We start from the raw sequence: 22,755 nt of genomic DNA, 5'->3' as shown, positions 1-22,755 counted from the left end.
CATTTATTTGGCAACCACCCTCAAGCTGCTGTTTTTGCTGTGCTGCATAGACTGTGCAAAAAAGGGGGGTCCATTTAGGATCACCATGCATGACTGAGTTAAGGTCTTCAGCATCTCAGATCTTGAGGTGTTAGAAGGAGGATATTTTGGTATAAAGGGCAGACACAAGAGGTGTGGGGCCTTTTGGCAGCTAGTGGAGGTCACGAGTTGCACTTAGTGAGTAAGGGGACAGAGTCTGGCCATGCCTGGTGGGTAAGGCAAAGGTAAAGGACCCCTGGATGGTTAAGTCCAGTCAAAGGCGACTACGGGGTTGTGGTTCCCATCTCACTTTCATGCTGAGGGAGCCGGCATTTGTCCACAGACAGCTTTCCGGGTCATGTGGCCAGCATGACTAAACCGCTTCTGGCGCAACAGAACACTGTGATGGAAACCAGAGAGCACGGAAACACCATTTACCTTCCCACCACCGCAGTACCTATTTATCTACTTGCTCTGGTGTGCTTTTGAACTGCTAGGTTGGCAGAAACTGGGACAGAACAACAAATTCTCCATCGTGGGAATTTGAACTGCTGACCTTCTGATCGGCAAGCCCAAGAGGCTCAGTGGTTTAGATTACATAGCCACAGAGTCTGGCCATGCCTGGTGGGAAAGGGTGGTGCCCAGTGGGTCATAGGAAGGGGACCAATAGCAAAAGCTGTCATCAAACCAAGCAGAAAATATCTCATCCTTTGGCCTTGATCCCTCACTCCTGACCTCATCTACACTACAAATTTAAAGCAGTACCATGCCACTTTAAACAGTCGTTTTAAAAATCCTGGGACTTGTAGTTTGTTGAGGGTGCTGAGAGTTGTGGACACCCCTGTTCCCCTCACAGAGCTGCAATTCCCAGAGTTCCCTGGGAAGAGGGATTGACAGTTAAACCACTCTGAGAATTGTAACTCTGTGAGTGAACAGGGGTCTCTTATCTCCCTTAACAAACCACGGTTTCCAAAATTCTTTAGGGGAAGCCATGACTTCTTAAAGTGATATGATACTGCTTTAAGTCTATGGTGTTGATGGGGCCTCTAAGGAGATGCTGTTTAGTTATGCTGACCTGAGAGCCCTGCCTCTCCCCCCAGTCAAAAAAGGGACATTTCACTAGCCTCCCATAGCTAGCCCTTCTCTAATAGGGAGGGAGCATTTGTAGGATTAAATGTTCCCTATTAGAGGAAAAGCCCTGTCAGCTGCAGGCCAGGCATATTTGCTAGCCTATGAAATATTCACGCTCTGAAAAAAAATTACCAGGGTCACCGGAGACAGACCATCTGGGGAGTAGCCTGCTTGCCAGCAGCACAGAATGCAGGCTGCCAATTTTTTTCTCTTTCCCACTTTCCCTCTCTATGAATCTCCCCTCATATTTAAAAATAATTTGCATGACTGCATTATTATTATTATTAATTTTATTACCCTCCTTTTACCATAAGGTGTCAGGGCAAGTTACAATATAAAAATAAAATATTCAAATAAGTGAAAAAAATTGCAAACAGAAGAGCAGAGTGGGTCCAAAAACTTGGTTGCTTGGCTCAAATAATTATTCAGTTTGGATGAAGCAAACTTGGTTGCGCAGAGAGTAAACACATGGACTAACTTAAATCAAAAATCAACTGTGCACCAAAATGTGTCCTTTAGGCTGCATCTCCCTACTTCAGTGCAAGGGATATGTGTTGGCTTAAGAGATGAGTTGCAACCTAGAGGGGAGAGTTCCTATTGTGCTGGAATCCTGCTTGAGGGCTTCCTATTGGGGGCACCTGGTTGGCACCTGAGAAAACAAAATGCCATTGGCCTGATCCATCAGGTCTCCTCTTATGTTCTTATGTGGCTTCAGAGATGAGCTGCAGCCTAGAGGGTTGCCCAGGGTTCTTTTGTACTTCAAAAACACGTAGCGCTCCAAAAGCCAGGTCTGCAGAAGAGCTAATCCTGTCCTTGGCTCAGCACTTTAGCACTAAATTGGCTAAGCAGGAGAAGACCAAGCATCATAAGAGAGAACCTGCCCCACTGGTATCCCTTGATCATGCAGATAGCATAGCCCAGAGTCTGCCAACCTTTTTTGGCTGGTGGGCACATTTGTAAACTGACAAAACAGATGTAGGCCCTACACTTTCAATGCAACCAAGCACATACTGCATACTGTTCTATTATGGGTGCCTGGGAAGACTTCTGCAGGTCTGTGGGTGCCTGGTTGGAGACCTTTGGCAGAGCTGACTCCTTCACACAGGCTCAGAATTTGTGTGTTGCTCTAAAAAGCATGTCTGCTAATAATTTGTATTCAAATCACACTTTTCAAAAGTCTTCAGACTTTTCATATAATCATCACAGCAACCCTGTAAGGTCAATGCTGTTATCCTCATATTTCCAATGAAGACCAGGGTTGAGGGTGCTTAGTCAAGACTTGAATGGGGGACATCCAGCTCATAACTCTTTGCCAGCTCTCATTACATTGTTCTGCTGCATGGTTTATAGCAGCCCCCTTCAATTATAACTTGTATTTTCAGACTCTTATCCCCCTCTGGTCTTGAGTCCAATCATGCAATTGTTTGAAGAGGTGGTTGTCTTCAACTGCTTGGTCTGCCTTCTGCAAATCTGTTGGCAAGCTCTGCATCCACATGAGGCAAATGTTCTGCCTGTGTGAGCACAAGGGCATCAGCTGCTTCTCGCGAGCAAGTTCTCCCATGAAAGCTGGCATGAATAGGTGATAAACAAGGGTACACATGACTCATGCCCAAGATATGGAGAACCATGAGAATCATGCCTCAAGACTTGCAAGAAATCACTTGCAAAGCTGACAAATGCATTTGCAATTCCTTCCTCCTAGATCTCGTATCCGATAGCGAGTAGGGCATAAGACTAGCAATTATACTGGCCCGCAAGAGATGAGATGGGGGTGGTGAGGAATAGCGGTGGATAGGAGCGGCTGCTGTACGGATATCTTTATCAAACTCATCACTTTTGTCTCTTTCATTTGGCAGAGATTCTTTTGGATACAACAGGAGAGACCTCCGAGATTGGCTGGACTGCCCATCCTCCTGATGGGGTAGGTGCTCCCTCCATTCTCTACTGCTTGTGAAAACAACACACACATACACACACACACACACAGAAAGGAGCAGCCAGCACAGAGGGATGTTGCTGCATCACTGCCCTCCTTACGGTGGAGTCGTTGCTGCTTATCAGTGCAAGGGGGTGGCAATTTCTGGGCTGTGCAGTTGCAGCAGCAGCACCAGACCACCGCTACTGTTGCTGTACTTGCACAGCCCCAAACGCGCTGCCGCCCTACCCGACCTCAACAATGCAGGTTGTAATACAGTGAAATACAGTATCTAAGAAACAAAAGAAGCAACCAAAAACACGCATTAAAAACACGCAGCATCTAGAACCTCGCATTACAGATAATGTCCCAGGTAGAAAAATCATTAAGTGGTCCACCAAGACCTTCAGCAATATTTAAGTGATTTGGGGTGGGCAATATTTAAGTGATCGGGGGGGGGGGTGCATTTCAGAACCACTGCTTTAGAACACAGGCTTGAACCAGATTTTGAAATGCAGACTAGATGGTTATCTCCCCCCCCCCAAAGGAAACGTTCTAGTTCAATTTGACTGAACGTTCTGTTGAAATTCTGGTTTCCTTTATCCTAACGCATCTCGGAAGCACATTTGGCAAGTGCCTGATAGATGCTTTCCTTCCAGCTAGATACAATCTGACAAAATGGACTTCAGCCTAATATATTGTCACAATACAGTGGTGCCTCGCAAGACGAAATTAATTCGTTCTGCGAGTTTCTTCGTCTTGCGAATTTTTCGTTTTGCGAAGCACGGTTTTAACGGTATTAACGGTTTTAAGAAAAAGGAAACAAACTCGCAAGACGTTTTCGTCTTGCGAAGCAAGCCCATAGGGAAATTCGTCTTGCGAAGCAACTCAAAAAACCAAAAACTCTTTCGTCTTGCGAGTTTTTCGTCTTGCGAGGCATTCGTCTTGCGAGGTACCACTGTATATTAGAAGGCTGTTAAGCTGCTACGGGACCCCTTCCAATACTCCTCCCCCATGTGTCTTTTCCTCTGGAACTTGCAGCCATGGATTGCCAAGGTCTGGGGAGGGCGAGCGCCAACGTCAAAGCTTCCGCCACCACATCCCTTGGCTGCTGGGAGATGAGTCCTGGTGAGCTTGGAGGTTATCAACTTGCTTCTTCTCCTTGGAAGTCAGAATGGCGTTCTAGGGGTTGCCCCATTCTAGTTTCACAACACAGCAGAATGGCTTGTCCTTGGCCATCAAAAAGAGCTGTACTTGAATCCAGATCTCTGTGTTCCGAGTTCAACACAACATATTCACTCTATATTTTATAAATCACCTTATGTGAAAATGCATAGAATCTCAAATGACTTGAATTTTCAAGAATTTTGAGGTCAAAATTTGCACGTTCAACTTGGGAGACATTTTCCCTTGAAAACCTAAGGCCAGAATAGCTCAGTTGCTTAGAGCGTGGTGCTGCTAACACCAAGGTTGCAGGTTTGATCCCCATATGGGACAGTGGCATAGTCATGGCATAGGCAGGGGGTTGGATGAGAGGATCCTCAGGGTGACTTCGAACTCTGCAGATCTATGATTCTACTATTCATCTGAGTTCTGGATACTAAACAGCCCTGGAGTCACCTTTTGATGAATGGTGGAATAGAGAAGTTTTCATAGAGAAAATAATCACAGGCAGAGGAGTAGTGCAACCCCCAGCCCTCCAAGTCCTATATATTTGCAGTCTCTAAGCTAGGCCACCGTTCAGGGGACCTCCCAAGCATTGGGAGAGAGGGGTCTTTGCAACCCTTGAGCTTGGGAAGCCCCCAGACACGACTGATCCATAGCTTAGGCCAGACCCCTTTTGTGCACACTGGCTAAGCCTTGCGCCCCTCTCCAGTCCATGTGAGTGTTGTCAAGACTAGGAGAAGGCTATTGCCAGTTACAGGAAAGCTGAAAACAACTTCTGTTTATCTCTTCTTCCTTACTCCCGCTCCCCAACTCCGTACAGTGGGACGAGGTGAGTGTCTTGTATGACAGGAAGGACCAGATCCGGACCTTTGAGGTGTGCAACGTGGCTGAGCCAGGACAGAACAACTGGCTGCGAACTCACTACATAGAGCGGCGCGGAGCCCACAGGGTCCACATCCGCCTCCGCTTTTCAGTACGGGACTGCGCCAGCATGAGGACCGTGGCCTCATCCTGCAAGGAAACCTTCACCCTTTACTACCATGAATCAGAGGCAGACGTAGCCACCATGGAGCACCCTGAGTGGCGCGAGGGGCCGTGGACCAAGGTGGATACAATTGCAGCCGACGAGAGCTTCTCGCAGGTGGACAGCACCGGGGAGGTGGTAAAGATGAATGTGAAAGTGCGCAGCTTTGGCCCGCTCGCCAAGAGGGGTTTCTACTTGGCTTTCCAGGACTCCGGGGCCTGCATGTCCCTGGTGGCTGTTCAGGTTTTCTTTTACAAGTGCCCGGCGGTGGTGAAGGGCTTTGCCTCTTTCCCGGAAACGTTTGCTGGTGGCGAAAGGACTTCGCTGGTGGAGGCGCCAGGGACTTGTGTGGCTGACGCAGAGGAAGCCAGCGTGACGGGCTCCTCCGGGGTGAGGCTGCACTGCAATGGCGAAGGCGAGTGGATGGTGGCTATTGGCAGATGTGCCTGCCGGGCTGGCTACGAGCCTGCAGACGACGAGAAAATCTGCAAAGGTGAGCAACGGGCGGGGCGGATCACCTGCGGGCGCTTTTCAGCCAAATTGGAGCCATTGCTAACATACAGAGGCAGCCTGCAGAGGCTCATTTGATCTTGCCTCTGTCTGGGCGGCTGGTCATTTTGGTGCATCTGGTATAGTAAGATAATGCCTTTGCAAGCTGCCCTCAAAAGAGGCTGTGAATATTATGACAACTCCTCCAAAATGTCACAAAGGTTGCTAGTCCACAAACAGTTTTTCCTAACATGCTCCACTATCCATGTTAGTGGTTTGTGGCACATCATATGCCTGCAAGGGAAAGGAATCGTTGACATGGGAAGTGGTAGTTTCCAAGCCTGCTATATGATCTAACTCGTTGGTCTTTAGGCGGTGCAGATCAAGCCATAACTTAGGGAAGATTGAACCGGCGGTTCTATGCCCATCTTTTGGTGACTGAACAAAGGGAGAAGGAAGAAAAGGATGCGATGGAGAGGAGATAATTTATAAGCCCAGGATGGGGTGGGGGGATATATCAGACTGAAAAAGGTAAAAATAAGAATATGGAAGGTGCAGATATTTGAACATGAATCCTGTGTTGCAGATTTGGGTTAAATGCATCTCATGTATGTTACCATTAAAGAGTTACTTTAAAATTCCATTAATTTGCCCTACCCAACACATTGATTTCCTAGAGCCATGGTTCCCAAGCTGGCATTTGCCTGTGGCCCCGGGATGGTGTGGCAATAGCACGGCTGTCGAAACATAGTCTAAAACCACTCCTCCAGCTGCAACACTTGGAAAGCTTGTATTTTCAGTTATCAAATCTGTTCAGAACCCAATGATACTTGAGTCTTTAATATTTCTGGATTTGATTCTCAGACATCTGCAAATTGCTTGTCTGTCCCCAGAGAGATAGAAAGCAAAAATAAAAAATGGAGGGGTCATGCCATAGGTATGCTAGAGGTCCTTGGTTTAAGTTCTGGAATCTCTGTTGTAAAGGTGTGAATCTCAATCAGGGTTTGACTGGCTTCAGAAATGCTTTTAGACGCAACCCTGGTTAACCCTGTAGCTAATGCCTCACTGGGTTACTGTGCAGTTAATGGCTACAAGAAAACACTAGATTAATACTAGAAGGGAGGAGCCAGAAGAAAGGGCCTGGCGGGAGCGTGCAATCCTCTTCTAGCCCCCTCCTGATGAGGAGCATTACATGTGCTCAGGCTCAGAATAACTATTCCGGAACGGAAAAGTAATTCCGTGTCCCGATGAGGTAGCAAGGACAAATTTTTCATAGCCTGCCTGTGATTTATACAAATGATCATTCAGCCAGGGCGCTGAGGGTTAAGACGCTGTGAAGCCACTGGGGTCTGTTTATCGACTGCGCAAGTGTTACTTTTAATATGCTAATGTGGATTGAGAGAGAGGCAGATTTACTATTTTGGAAACAACATTCTTTCAGAGCTCATTTAAAGGACAGTCCACGAGTCAAAGTAGTTCATGCCTTCTTGTTGGCTTTGTATTCAGCAGAGAGAAACTCAGGGGGGAAAAATGGGTGTTTGTTGCCAACTTTCTTTGAGTTTTAAGCATGTCAAGAATGCCATATCTGATCTCTGTCTTTCCTTTCAGCTGGAAGGCTTCCTGTTTCACTGAGGTGTGAACTTGTTTGAGAGATTGCTCAGCCTTTACAGGGGTGGTGGGGGTGGTGTTTGCGAATTTTTGATCTCTTAAAGAACTGGGCTTGCCATGTCTAGTGTCTGGAGATGCTTCCAGATGACTGCTTATTGTGTGGTGGGCATGTGCCTCATGCATGGACATTTCTTGCAATGTACACACAACGTTGCTGGCATGAAAAGGACAGCCCATATCCACCCCCCACAAATTAAACCAGGCTTACCTATCCTGAGAAAAATCTGATAAGTTTTTGTGACATTTCAGTGATGTGTTGGGTGCTAACAGTGAGTTAATAACAACCCTGAACATTCGGGGGGGGGGGGAGCATACTGTATATTTTCCCGTAGCTCATACACAGCAATGCAAATAAACACCAGCATAGTTCCTCTTAACAGTAATCACAATGCCTGTGTAGTTGTTTGTGTGGCTGTATTAATTTTTTTTGGCATCCATCTGTCTCGAGAGACCTTGGAGTGCTCCTCCGGAAGCGAAGTGACTTCCCTGGAGCGCAAGCCTGAGCAGTGTGTATGGAGGTCCTGGGATGCCCAGACAACAAAATCCCCCTCTTTGCCTTGCTGATGTGGTCCAAAGGAAACCAGAGCAATATGTTTGGCACCAGCTTAGCTGCAGGAGATGCTGGAAGGCGACATCTGACTGTCTTAGGGACTTCACACTGCATTTGCGTGGGGATTACTCCTTAACCCTTTTCTTCTCCCGAAGATATCCCACAAGACAGCAAAGGTTTCGTATCAGATGGGCTACTTTCCCACGTTTGACTAGTCCCATCTGTCCCCTTTGCAGCACATACTTGACCGTTGGACCCTCTGTTGGTCTTGTCCATTCAATCCACCAGAGACTGTCTTCGCATGCGGGGGAAGTCCCTGACTCACCAAGGGTCTGAGACCCATAGGCTACCCTCACCTGGTTTAGTTAGCAAGTCACAGCCGTTTCCATAGGTTTGGCCACTGTCGCATGCTCAGAGCTTCCAGTAGCTTCTAGGAGACCTGAATGTAGGGTGGGGACCAGTGGTGGACAAACTACCCCAGAAGGAGCACGACGTGTCCCCCACCAGAGGTACTACCCCTCCCCTAACACCCCATATACCCTGGCTATATTAATAGTACACTTTTTGCCTATAAATGGCTTCTGGATTGTGATATTTGTTAGCTGGTTGATCAGATATTGCTAATTGATTGCATCCTATTAGTCTAGGCTTAGATATTCTCTGGGTGAAATTCATTGTTGCTCTGCTACGATTGTTCCATTGGTGCAAACATTTCTGCTTGCCAGACAGAGCAATCTCCCCTCTCTTCTCCCCATGTGCTGTTATTGGGGGTTCTTCTGACCTGCTTCTGAACTGTGTGTGGTGGGGTGTACAGGGGAAGCAGAAGATGGGGGAAGCCCCATTGCAGCAGTGGGACTCATTGTGCTGCCTCCCACTAGGGCATCTATTTGGTTAAATCTGGACTCCTGATACCAAGGCTGCCCTTGTGTATGAGATGGCTACCCCACCTTTTAAGTTGCATCATAGGGTCACCTGATAGCAAAGGTGAGCGTAAGGGTCTCTTACCCTGCTTCTGTGATAAGTAGAATTGATTTGCAGGCAGTGAAAAATAGTATCTGCTGGGGCTGAGCTGGAATGGCTCAGTTTTTTTGTAAACATTTTTAGGTATAAAAATAATAATTCCTTCTTCCATGATCTTTCCCGCACACCTTGCGAAAATGTCCCTGTACTCATTTACTTTATCTTCTCTTGTTTTCGTTCTCTTTTGACTTCATTTGATCCCCAGTGATATCATCACATAGTAACATCTGATTGGCTATGCAGTATGACAATAGTGACCCATTTATTATGTGATTCCCACTAACCAGAATCACCTATGCAACTAATCCAGGAAGGAAAAAGCTAACAGCAGCCAGGTAAATCTTTGAATCTTTGCACAGTCTTAAGATTATTATTTTTTCCAGTTTGAAATTATTTTTATCCCCTTCCTCCCGTTTTATGACCCTATTATTAAGAATGAGAGTGATGCTTCCTGGATTAGTCATATTAGTCACATATGCTATCTCTCCCAATCAGTTATCGTACAGGGGACAGGATGACGTCAATATACTGCAATAAGATTTGGCGATGTGATGAAGTTATTGAGGATGAATAAAACCAGCTAACAGAAAAAGGGGGAAAGGGAAGCTAAAGTTTTTTTTTTTTTTTTTAAACCAATATTTATAGGATGCCCTATAACATTTTCCCATTCAGGATCCAAAAAATCCTCGCTAAAGGGGAAGCAGGTTTTGACACTGCAGGAAATATTCCAAGTACAGTGGTACCCCGCAAGACGAACGCCTTGCAAGACGGAAAACCCGCTAGACGAAAGGGTTTTCCGTTTTGGAGGCGCTTCGCAAAACGAATTTCCCTATGGGCTTGCTTCGCAAAACGACAGCCCATAGGGAAATCTCAGGGACAGCGGGGAAGCGCAGCGCATCTTCCCCACTGTCCTCGGACCTCCTCCGAAGCCTGGCGGCGGGGCGGGGACACCTCCTCCCGCCGCCGCCGGGCTTCGGAAGGCTCCTCCGAAGCCGGGCGGCGGGGCGGGAACACCTCCCGCCGCCGCCGGGCTTCGGAAGGCTCCTCCGAAGCCGGGCGGGGGGGAGGGAACACCTGCCGCCGCCGCCGGCTTCGGAACGGTGCTCCGAAGCCGGGCGGTGGGGAGGGAACACCTCCCCCCGCCGCCCGGCTTCGGAACGGTGCTCCGAAGCCGGGCGGGGGGGAGGGAACACCTGCCGCCGCCGCCCGGCTTCGGAACGGTGCTCCGAAGCCGGGCGGTGGGGAGGGAAGACCTCCCGCCGCCGCCCGGCTTCGGAACGGTGCTCCGAAGCCGGGCGGGGGGGAGGGAACACCTGCCGCCGCCGCCCGGCTTCGGAACGGTGCTCCGAAGCCGGGCGGGGGGGAGGGAACACCTCCCGCCGCCGCCCGGCTTCGGAACGGTGCTCCGAAGCCGGGCGGGGGGGAGGGAACACCTCCCGCCGCCGCCCGGCTTCGGAACGGTGCTCCGAAGCCGGGCGGGGGGGAGGGAACACCTCCCGCCGCCGCCCGGCTTCGGAACGGTGCTCCGAAGCCGGGCGGGGGGGAGGGAACACCTCCCCCCGCCGCCCGGCTTCGGAACGGTGCTCCGAAGCCGGGCGGGGGGGGAGGGAACACCTGCCGCCGCCGCCCGGCTTCGGAACGGTGCTCCGAAGCCGGGCGGTGGGGAGGGAAGACCTCCCGCCGCCGCCCGGCTTCGGAACGGTGCTCCGAAGCCGGGCGGTGGGGAGGGAAGACCTGCCGCCGCCGCCCGGCTTCGGAACGGTGCTCCGAAGCCGGGCGGTGGGGAGGGAAGACCTCCCGCCGCCGCCCGGCTTCGGAACGGTGCTCCGAAGCCGGGCGGGGGGGAGGGAAGACCTGCCGCCGCCGCCCGGCTTCGGAACGGTGCTCCGAAGCCGGGCGGGGGGGAGGGAACACCTGCCGCCGCCGCCCGGCTTCGGAACGGTGCTCCGAAGCCGGGCGGGGGGGAGGGAACACCTGCCGCCGCCGCCCGGCTTCGGAACGGTGCTCCGAAGCCGGGCGGGGGGGAGGGAACACCTGCCGCCGCCGCCCGGCTTCGGAACGGTGCTCCGAAGCCGGGCGGGGGGGAGGGAACACCTCCCCCCGCCGCCCGGCTTCGGAACGGTGCTCCGAAGCCGGGCGGTGGGGAGGGAAGACCTCCCGCCGCCGCCCGGCTTCGGAACGGTGCTCCGAAGCCGGGCGGGGGGGAGGGAACACCTGCCGCCGCCGCCCGGCTTCGGAACGGTGCTCCGAAGCCGGGCGGGGGGGAGGGAACACCTCCCCCCGCCGCCCGGCTTCGGAACGGTGCTCCGAAGCCGGGCGGTGGGGAGGGAAGACCTCCCGCCGCCGCCCGGCTTCGGAACGGTGCTCCGAAGCCGGGCGGGGGGGAGGGAACACCTGCCGCCGCCGCCCGGCTTCGGAACGGTGCTCCGAAGCCGGGCGGGGGGGAGGGAACACCTCCCGCCGCCGCCCGGCTTCGGAACGGTGCTCCGAAGCCGGGCGGGGGGGAGGGAACACCTCCCGCCGCCGCCCGGCTTCGGAACGGTGCTCCGAAGCCGGGCGGGGGGGAGGGAACACCTCCCGCCGCCGCCCGGCTTCGGAACGGTGCTCCGAAGCCGGGCGGGGGGGAGGGAACACCTCCCCCCGCCGCCCGGCTTCGGAACGGTGCTCCGAAGCCGGGCGGGGGGGGAGGGAACACCTGCCGCCGCCGCCCGGCTTCGGAACGGTGCTCCGAAGCCGGGCGGTGGGGAGGGAAGACCTCCCGCCGCCGCCCGGCTTCGGAACGGTGCTCCGAAGCCGGGCGGTGGGGAGGGAAGACCTGCCGCCGCCGCCCGGCTTCGGAACGGTGCTCCGAAGCCGGGCGGTGGGGAGGGAAGACCTCCCGCCGCCGCCCGGCTTCGGAACGGTGCTCCGAAGCCGGGCGGGGGGGAGGGAAGACCTGCCGCCGCCGCCCGGCTTCGGAACGGTGCTCCGAAGCCGGGCGGGGGGGAGGGAACACCTGCCGCCGCCGCCCGGCTTCGGAACGGTGCTCCGAAGCCGGGCGGGGGGGAGGGAACACCTGCCGCCGCCGCCCGGCTTCGGAACGGTGCTCCGAAGCCGGGCGGGGGGGAGGGAACACCTGCCGCCGCCGCCCGGCTTCGGAACGGTGCTCCGAAGCCGGGCGGGGGGGAGGGAACACCTCCCCCCGCCGCCCGGCTTCGGAACGGTGCTCCGAAGCCGGGCGGTGGGGAGGGAAGACCTCCCGCCGCCGCCCGGCTTCGGAACGGTGCTCCGAAGCCGGGCGGGGGGGAGGGAAGACCTCCCGCCGCCGCCCGGCTTCGGAACGGTGCTCCGAAGCCGGGCGGGGGGGAGGGAAGACCTCCCGCCGCCGCCCGGCTTCGGAACGGTGCTCCGAAGCCGGGCGGGGGGGAGGGAACACCTGCCGCCGCCGCCCGGCTTCGGAACGGTGCTCCGAAGCCGGGCGGTGGGGAGGGAACACCTCCCCCCGCCGCCCGGCTTCGGAACGGTGCTCCGAAGCCGGGCGGGGGGGGAGGGAACACCTGCCGCCGCCGCCCGGCTTCGGAACGGTGCTCCGAAGCCGGGCGGGGGGGAGGGAAGACCTCCCGCCGCCGCCCGGCTTCGGAACGGTGCTCCGAAGCCGGGCGGGGGGAGGGAAGACCTCCCGCCGCCGCCCGGCTTCGGAACGGTGCTCCGAAGCCGGGCGGGGGGGAGGGAAGACCTGCCGCCGCCGCCCGGCTTCGGAACGGTGCTCCGAAGCCGGGCGGGGGGGAGGGAACACCTGCCGCCGCCGCCCGGCTTCGGAACGGTGCTCCGAAGCCGGGCGGTGGGGAGGGAAGACCTCCCCCCGCCGCCCGGCTTCGGAACGGTGCTCCGAAGCCGGGCAGTGGGGAGGGAAGACCTCCCGCCGCCGCCCGGCTTCGGAACGGTGCTCCGAAGCCGGGCGGTGGGGAGGGAAGACCTCCCGCCGCCGCCCGGCTTCGGAACGGTGCTCCGAAGCCGGGCGGGGGGGAGGGAACACCTACCGCCGCCGCCCGGCTTCGGAACGGTGCTCCGAAGCCGGGCGGGGGGGAGGGAACACCTTCTGAAGGCGGGCGGGGGGCGAAAGTCTTTGCTCCCCCCTGCCTGCCTGTCCCGGAGGGCTTTTGAAGGCGGGGGGGGAGCAAAGACTTTCGCCCCCCGCCCGCCTTCAGAAGAGGTCCAGGACCTCTTCTGAAGGCTGGCGGGGGGCGAAAGTCTTTGTCCCCCCTGCCTGCCTTCCCAGGGGCTTTTAAATCGCCCCGGACAGCGGAGAAGTCCTCCGCTGTCCCGGGGCGATTTTAAAATGCCGCCCGCCAGCATTTTAAGATCGCCCGGACAGCGGAGAAGTCCTCCGCTGTCCCGGGGTTTTTTAAAATGCTGGGGGTGGGAAGAAAAGCCCTTGCCCCCCCCCCCAGCCTTCAGAAGAGGTCCGGGGACAGACTGTCCCCTGACCTGGTCTGAAGGCGGTTTCCCTAGGAACGCATTAATTGATTTTCAATGCATTCCTATGGGAAACCGTGCATCGCAAGACGAAAAACTCGCAAGACGAAGAGACTTGCGGAACGAATTAATTTCGTCTTGCGAGGCACCACTGTAAATAGTGCATCATTTCATCTCAGCCATAACTATAACAGAATTTAGCATCAGAGGCTTGGTTTGCGTGTCATGTTAAACCACGGTTAATGTTTAACTGTGGTTTAACAAGAATCAGTGGTGGACTGGTGTATGCTGCTCAAAAGTCCTCCCTTCACTTCTCCCCTACTCCTGACTGTGCTGTGCTGGGAGCAACAAGCTACAAGCTTTGCCTTGTCATGTTGTTCGAACCTAGTTCATGGTTTGTTTCCCTACAAACAAACCAAAAGCAGCAGCAGCCAAGGTTTGTTCTAGTTTCACCATGTGGGATTTGTTTGGGAGAAATATTAGCACGAGCCTGGGAGTGGATGACGCAACAAACCAAGGATTGCAGTTTGTTGCACCTGGAAGCAGGTCAGGAGTGGAGCGGTGGCTTAGGACTCATTTGGGTTAAGTCATAGCTAAACTTAAACTATGGTTTTAACGTGACCACAGCCATTGTTTTAAACATCTCAGCATCGCTGCCACTTACAGGGCAGGACAGCGGCAAGGGCAGGACATTACAGGTGCACTAGAGGGAGTGCCGGTTTGGACTGCCAGTGTACCTGTGCTAGCCTGACCTCATTGGTGCCCTGCCCCACACTATCCCAGTAAGCAGCTGTGCCACTGGAGGCCAGTTTTGTGGTGACACCCCTCCTCACTGGTTGCCCTTGGTCTTGTCCAATTGAGATAATTGGGAGATGCTCAGGCCCAAGTGGCAAGCCCCAAGAATATAATATAATTGGGGTGAAGAGCAGGCCATTTGCCATGGGAGCTGTGAATAGCAGTGATTTTTCAACTGGGAAAACTTCATACTGTGGATTGTATCCAGTGCTATGCAAGTAGAGTTCCATTTGTGCAATGGGACTTGGCCTTCCTCTCCTCTCCCTTTGCCCTCCTAAAATCTCCTCCTGATAGTACATATGTCAGACATGCCATTGTGCAAGCAGGTGTCTGCTGCAGAAGGTATATATATCAACCTTACAGAAACAAATGGCAATTTAATGCACAGTTTTGTTTTGGATATTAATTGTGGATAATAATCTGGGTGCAATGCAGAAAAAATACTGGTATCTCCATCATATTAATTAAGAATATCTGTGCTTCTGAATGGGGAAGTTGATAGGCCGCTAGCAGGCAAAGTGTATGAGATGCGTGTAACTGTAGTTTGGAACTGCTCTGAAAATATTTCCTTTGTAGATTAGTATCCCAAGCACATAGTGCTACAAGCAGGTATTTGTAGAGATAATGTGAAAGGGTTTGCATATTCCTGGCAGCGTTTCCTGTTCTGTGGGGCAGCCTTACCAGTGAAGTTCACCAATGCTTGCCCTTACTTGTCTTTTGGAGAGAGCTCAAAATGTGTTTGTTTTAGCAAGCTCTTAATCTTCCCCATAGGAGTTGAACAAGATCTGGCTTTGATTTTGGAAATAATGACTGTTTTGTTCTCACTTTTTTATTTGTATTATATTAAAATTTATAATTGCCCCATAAAGATAGATCCTTAAAAAAAAAAAAAAAAAGATAGTGCACAAACAGTGGTGATAAAAGTATACCTGTTACAACTTGAAGAAATTTTAGCAACTTTTTACTGTTGAGATTTGGTGGAAAATAGCAGCATACAGATAGACTGAATAAATGAAATAGGTCTATAAAATGCTGAACTAGGCGACTTGGGTGCCACTAGCAGAGCAGGGGGCAAGAGTGGAGTCCTGACCACCCTCCAAACAACCTGCAATATTCCCTTGGCACCATACTTCTTATACTGGGCTTGTCAAAATGGTAAATCTTGGGGTTGGATAGGGGGAATATTTCCTTGGGAGAGTAGACAAGAGCTGAAAGAATGCTGCTTTTTACACTGTGCTATTCACACGTAGGGATGGGTGGGAAATTTAGCTAATCTGCACTTCTCAAACCAAAATGCAGTTGTTCTTTGAAATTTGCACTTTCCTGAATTTTGCAATGTAATTATTCAATCCAAGAATATATATTCAAATGCTCATGTTAGAGAAAAGTGTGTGTAAAAATGAATATATTAGTCAGGAAAAACCCCAAAATACCAAAATGGTGAAAAAGAATCAGAAACATCCAATATCCCAGGAGAGGTGAAAGATGGAGAAGAAAGCAAAATCCCAGAAAAGGTGGAATATGGTTAGAAAAACGCAAAATCCCAGAATAATTGAAAAACTGTCAGAAAAACCTAATATCCCAGGAAAGGTGAAAAATGGTCAGAAAAGCCTAGAGTACCAGAAAAGGTGAAAAGGCAGAGATTGGGTGGCCGCCTGTTGTGGATGTTTTATATGAGATTTCTGCCTTGCAGAGGGTTGGGCTAGATGACCCTTTGGGTCCCTTCCAACTCTACAAATCTACTATTCTATGAAAAGGCCACACAAAAGGGCATCATATTAGGGGGAATTGCTTGCAAAAATATGTATGTTTGCTAAAATAGTGTACAAAAATGTTGGGAGAGATGCACACTAAAACACTGACAAGTTTTCATGATACTTAAAAAAAGTAAAATTGTGAACTTATGTGGAAAAAATGATAAACTGATTTGATAGATTCGTTCATCCCTAATCTAGGATGGTTTAATTGGGTATCATCCCAATCCTGTGTGTGATTTATAGCACAGATGTTTTGGATTGAGATGCCAGGAAGCCAATTTGCAGCTTCTTTTAAAATTCCTTTTATTCCTTTCCACTTCTTTGCTTTTCCATTTCAGAACACATCATGTCCATCTCCCTGCAATTCCACGTGGGACACCATTTGACCTTGCTTAGTCCAATGTCAGATGCTTCTAGCTCTGTTTTTCCTTTCCTTTCTCCCCACTCCCCCTTCCTTAGCACTTGTCTTGGATCCTTGATTTCTCTCCCTCCGCTAATTTTCATTTTCATTTTCAGGCAACACTTTCTTCTCTTTTGATATATGGCAGTTTTAGCTTCAAAGTGAATGCATGTTTCTCTTCTTTCATATAAATAAAAGAATAGGCTCCATCTTCTTGGCAGCTGCCCCTGAAAAAGGCTAGCAATTTGCTTTCCCTTTCCCCCATTATTAAAAAATGTTCGGTCTCTTGGCAGATTTTTTTTCCAAGGGCAAAGATGTGAAATCTTGGGGTGTCTTGTCTGCCGAATCTTTTTCTTTTTAATCAAGGAAGCAAGAAGCACTTCACAGCTCAAGACTTGCTGAAATGGGCTTAGAGCTCTTGATTTCCCATTGCTTATTTTATAATCTCTCCCCACCATCGTTCTCCCCCCCCTTCCACAAACCTGTTGCTTGTCTGGCTGACTCCTTGTGGTTACAGATTAACTAGTTAGCACCTGCGCTATCAGACTCTTGGCGCTGCTCCACAGTTGTGTTCCGAACATGGTTTAGTTCCAGATTAGAAAGAAAATGCACGTCCAAAGAGGTTATTTGTTGGATGTGGCCATAAATCTGGATTGGCGCGATCTGGAGTTGCTGCCAAAACCAACAGCCCCACGTTGAGTGCTGCGCATGCGTGCCTCCCCTCCCCCCAAGTTTCCACCCATGTAGTGCAACGTAGCACTGTCCCCTAACATTACACGGTGCATGTCTCCGTTCCCAGTCAATGTCATCAGCTGTGATTTGGCAGCGAGCCAGAAAACAGACATCGTGATGTCAGTGCCGGGAACCTCTAGGGGTACGTTGTCATCGTTCAGAGTTCTTCAAGCTGTTCAACGCAGCCCCAGGGTTCCCTACCTAGGAAAGTCAGAGACGCTAGATAAACACGCAGAGAGGCTTAAGATGATACAGATAAACTTCCATCGTTAATGCGGTTCCTGTTTATATGGAAACAAGTCCCATTTGCTTAAGGGAGCTTTCCACTCTTAGCAGTTGGGCTTTGCAATCTAGAAACTTTGTTGTGCCTGCCCAGTTGCACCTTTCCTATTCCTTGTGCCACTTTGAGAAGGCTCTGAGGCAAGAGCTGTACACAGTCTGTGGTAGCTCATTCGGCTCTGAAGTTCCCCAGCTCAAACCTTTGAGTCACTGACCGCAACTGCCCCCTTACCATCTTAGCTTTGTTCTATCTGCAGGAGCTTTTTTAAATTTAATATTTTATTAGAAGATTTCATTTATAAAAAGAGTGAGGGGGGGAAAGAAAGAAAAAATAGTTATATTTCCATACATTAATATACAGATGTGTATATTCTTATTATCCTAATACACACATAATTGTCAGTAACCTAATATATTCTGTGTAAATGCATTCCAAATATCATGGTATTTATCCAAAGAAAGCTGCCCTTTCATATGCTGCCAGTGTTGTCATGTTGTCAAACCATTGATTAAGGGGAATCGTATCTTGTTTCTTCCAGTTCATCAGTATCAGTCTCTTGGCCACCATTAGGGCCCGTAGAAGTCATTTTCACTGTCCTGTTGTCGATTTCCATGCAATGGGTATACAGTTCAAGAACATATTCATCTCTGAAAATCTTAAAACATTTCCATAGCGTCTTATTGATATGGTTCAACACTTTCTCCAGGAGCTTTATAACTTTATAAACCCAATGAATGAGAAAGGGGGCTTGCGGTAGGGAGCAAACCTTGCCATAGAGGAAAGCCTGTTGGGGAAAAGCTTTGCCTTGCCACAGCTGGAAACAAATGTCAACCACTGCATGAACACAGTAGCTCACGTGACAGATGTTCACGACTGTCATGGACTGGCTGGATGCAGAGGGGTGGTGGGAGGCAGTAGCTGGGGAACCCCCAAGGCAGCCCCCAAGGGAAGAAGGATCAGAGCCAGGGGATTGGTAGTGGGGTGATGATGAGTGGTCAAAAGGAGAAGTGGGAGCAGACTGGGAGGAGGTGCTGGAAGCTGAAGAGGGAACAGGGTTTAGTGAGCAAGAAGAGGCTGTGGCTGAGAGCAGTCCAGAATTGGAAGCAGAAGAGGAGTGGGGGGCAAGAGGAAGAGATGAGGCAGGCTGCTGAATAATCCAGGGTGTCTACCCCTCCTTCTGCAACCTGCTCCCCTCCCTCCTCCGCAACCCAAAGAGGAATGAAGAGGGTGGAGCAAAGACAGACACGACGAAGAAGTCTCAGGTTGCAAGGGAAGGACCTGGGGGTGGAGTGGTGGGATGGCAGGGGAACTTCAGTCCTTGCAACTGCTTCATTGGAGCAAGACCTACTGGGAAGAGTTGTTCACTAGGCCTGAGCTGTTTTGTTTCTTTGAATAAAGAGTTATGTTGCGATCCTGCTCCTGACACCTGGCCTGACAGCAGCCTGTCAGTGCAAGAACATGAGGGAATATAAGAGGCAGTCCACCTAAGACAGGGGTTTTATACCTGCTGCAACAAGGGTCTACATCAGAGAAGGGGAAATTCAGGGCTCCTTATCTAAGCCTCATAATTCTTCCCAGGCTACACCCCCTCTTCCCAGACAACTACCCCCTACCGGCCCTGTTTTGAAACCACCTTGAGTTTCTTTGCCTAGCTGGAATGAGTCCTTGAACTCTGATCATACTTTTTTTGCATGGATGAACACAGAGGGTTTTTTTTTTTGCCTCTGGCCCCACCCACCCACTGTCCCCACCCCTGATTTACATAGTACACATTTTAGTGGGTTTTATGAGTCAACTTTTGTTGGAGTAAATTCAGAAAAATAAGAGTCTGCTTTCCCCCAATTTCCTGTGAGAACATCGATTTCGCCTGAAACCATTGCCTTACTATGCGATTTGTATTCAGGAAAGTCTGCTACAATACTTCTGTGTGTTTCCTTTTCATTCAAGACAATATAACCTTCCTGTAGAATAGAAGCTGTAATTGGAAAGATGTACTCAATGCCAGCAGCAACCCATGCGTGTCTTTCTGTTCTCAAAGGCTAGGCACACCTATGCCCAACCCATGCAACCAAAGTTAGGGTGACTGTGGGCATTAGTAGATGATGCCCATTAGGACTTGTGGGGTGGACTCGTGACACACAAGAGCGGGACAGTTTTTGTCTGTTCCCAGAGCACACAGTGATTGATGGCACTACCCAGGGAGAGTCCTCCATCCTCAATCATTGTGATTGCCATTTGTCAATTCACTAAATAGAGAAAGGGCAGCTTTCTCTTCTCTTCTCTTCTCTTCTCTTCTCTTCTCTTCTCTTCTCTTCTCTTTCATGTCTTTTCCTTTCCTTTCATGCTTGACAATCAACATTATGAAAGTGAGGACAATCTGAACGTGGGGAGGGGAGCAATACAACCACCCTTTCCTCTAGTGTTCCCTTTTCCCCAAACCCTGCCACGTTTATCTCAGAGATGTGGTGATTGTGGTCTGTTGCCAATACCAGCCCACCAGCACTCCCAAGCCTAGCAGTGGCCGGATCCGGAACCCATCTCTGCTCTGGTCCAAGCCCAGAAGGAGGAAACAGAGGGAAGAAGGCTGTCCTTGCTTAAGTCATTGCGCCGCAAAGCATCATCTTTGCCTTCCAAGTGCTCCTAAACATCAGGAAAAACTATCTGACAATAAGAGCTGACTCCCTTGGAAGGTGGCAGACTCTCCTACCTTGGAGGTTTTTAAGTAGAGGTTGGATGGCCATCTGTCAGGAATGCTTTAGCTGGGATTCCTGCATTTCAGGGGATAACTCTTGGGTCCCTTTCAACTCTACAATTCTAAGTGGTGGAGTGAGCCCCAAACACCATCTGTAGAAACCAAACCTAGGAGGCAAGCAGAGAAGCGGGGACAAAGAATGTGCATATCAGGTGGGAAGGGAGTGAAAACTCTTGGCCTGCTCCCCCTCCATCAAATTGGATTTTCGTGCTCTCAGGGTGTGTTTCAGGAAAATTGGAACCAGGTGAAAGCTAGGTGTTACAGTCTGGTGGAAAGAAATGTAACGTTCTGCCCCTCCCTGTTAAACCCACGCTTGAATCATTCCTCCTCAGATCTCCTTCCAGCTTTCCTTTCCCCATAGAAGATTGTTCCCCATTCTTCCCGTTGCTCTATATCCCCTCTTCCCCCCAAATAAAGCAGCTGTTGTGCCTAAAAGCTTCCATGGCATCAGTTCTAAGTTAACTGCATTAGCTGTTACACTCGTCCAGTAAGAGTGGCCAGGGGATGGGTGAAGCAAATGGGTGAAGGCTGATGTACATTCTAGGTGCAATGACAGATGTCATTTGAATAAGCATTCTTTGCACTGAATGCCTTGGAAAGCTGCGAGAGGTTGCACAAACCACTTCCAGTACACTTTGTGGTTAGCATGGTACCCTGCAGATGTTGTTGGACCACAACTTCTGTCAGATCATGCAAGCCTAGCCAGTAGTCAGGTACGATGGGAGTTATAGTCCAACACCTTCTGGAGGGCATGACATTGGCTGCCCCTGTTTAAAAGTGTCTTTCGTCACCATGACTAACCTAACTTCTTCCCAACCCTCTGATGGGAGAGTAAATGGGTCTGAATCCCTCCCCTCACCAACCCATGGTCCCCTCCTTCCCACAAACCTCCGTAACACCAGGTCTCTCCCATCCCCATACCTTGTTGGGGCAGCAAGCTGGACCTTCCTTCCTTCCTTCCTTCCTTCCTTCCTTCCTTCCTTCCTTCCTTCCTTCCTATTGCCTGGGTTGCTTCCATAGTCATGAACCAAATGCCAAGGAAGGAAGGAAAGAGACTAGAAGAAATGTTCTTGCTACTATCATAGCCAGGTGAGGGGAGGTCTTAAATGGGTATGTGAAAAAGTAACTACTATTCTGTGCCTCAATTTGCAGCCTGAATAGTAAGAACTCGGGGCAGTGGTGATGGTATGATGCTTATATTGGAGACAAATATCGCAAGTTGCCGAATTCACATTCGGTGAGAATGTACAGACATCTCCCCCACGCACGCCCCAAAAGCAATGGGCGAGGAAAGGTAGACCGCATTTCCTGGTCATGGCAGGTGCATGTTGATTGCTTGTGAGAATGGGCTCTCCACACAAGGAGTGCTTCCTCGCAGTTGGGAACCACGATGAGCCCAGGGTTCCCAATGAAGAGTCCTGTGTGTGTGTGCAGCTGTGTCCACATAGGGCTCTTTCTAATTAGCACGGTTCGCAAAGCTGTTGCAGAGGCATGGCCAAAACAGGCAGCTGCATCACAGGGCAAAGCTCGTAGGCAATCACTGGATTGCAGGGGGTTCAACTAGATGACCCTTGGGGTCTGTGCCAACTCTATAGTTCTACAATTCTATGATTCTCTGTTTAGTGAATGTGGGGTAGGTGGGTCATATGAACACCGCTTGGCTAAGATTGGATCCAGTTCCTTATCTGTTTTTGGAGTATGGTAAGTCCAATGAGGTCAACCTTGTCTGGATTGAAGTCTTTTTGGCTTAATGCAGTCAAGCTGCGTTTGTTTAAGGTTGCGGAGAGAAGCAAGGATGCCTAAAAGGCCTCTCATTCCACCTCTTCCACTTCACGGGAACTGGAAACCGCAGCCAAGAAGTGTGTTCAAGATGTCCAGCCAGTTCTCAGTATGCATGGCTTATTTTGTCTGCGGACGCCTCTGCCGTGAAAGCATTGCTAATGTGCAGCTTTCGAATGTGCGCACAGATGAGCCAGACCTCCCATGTTCAAAGAGCCCCAGAGAGCTCTTTGTAAGCTTTGTAGCGTGAGTCAAAATGATTTCTCAAGCAGTTGAAGAATGGCAGAAGCCTACCTGTGTGTCCACCACCCTGTATAGTTATACAGCAATAAGGTACCTTATTAATTGTTTAATAATAATAATACTATTGTCAATTATGTAAGAGTGCAATTCCTGTAACTAACATGAGAAACTTCCTGCGATCTTGTGCTGTGGTAAAGCAAAGCATCACCTTTAATAATGCGTAATTGTTGGAAACCTACAGCCAAATATATTGTGCTTATTTCAAATCAGTATGTGAGCATCACTGTCAACAGCTCTTGTCTACCTTTGCCTGTAATAGTGAATACTGGGGGGTGGTTTTCCTTCATTTTTGTTGGGCAGATAGTCAGTAACAGCATGTGTTGTGCAAAAATCTGCCCTTCAGTTTCTCAACAGCTTTCTTCCCCTGGAAGAGAGATTTCCACCCCCCTCATTCTCAGGGCACTTTGGAATTCCTTTATTTATTGTTGCAAGGTGGCTGAGGGCCATGTGCTGTCCCGCCCCCCTTTCCAGTAAGCATGCCTCCAGAACACATCAGCCTCCCCTGCTGCTTGGTCTTCTC

At 50.6% G+C, this 22,755-nt stretch overlaps 1 protein-coding gene across 4 annotated transcripts in view; it reads left to right on the top strand.

Moving 5' to 3' along the window:
• The window catches only part of LOC308466137 (ephrin type-B receptor 5), a 162,112-nt gene that overhangs the window by 62,532 nt on the left and 76,825 nt on the right, over positions 1-22,755 (top strand). For all 4 annotated transcript variants that reach the window (XM_080986722.1, XM_080986723.1, XM_080986720.1 and 1 more), the window contains 2 exons: positions 3,006-3,070; positions 5,052-5,748. In XM_080986722.1, the coding sequence (XP_080842848.1) occupies positions 3,006-3,070; positions 5,052-5,748 (762 nt within the window). The remainder of the gene's footprint in view (positions 1-3,005; positions 3,071-5,051; positions 5,749-22,755) is intronic.

This window comes from Podarcis pityusensis (genome assembly GCF_964106645.2).
Source record: "Podarcis pityusensis genome assembly, chromosome: 17".
NCBI lineage: Eukaryota > Metazoa > Chordata > Lepidosauria > Squamata > Lacertidae > Podarcis > Podarcis pityusensis.
The sequence above is the reverse complement of the archived record's forward strand: the minus strand, read 5'-3'. Positions and strand labels throughout refer to the sequence as shown.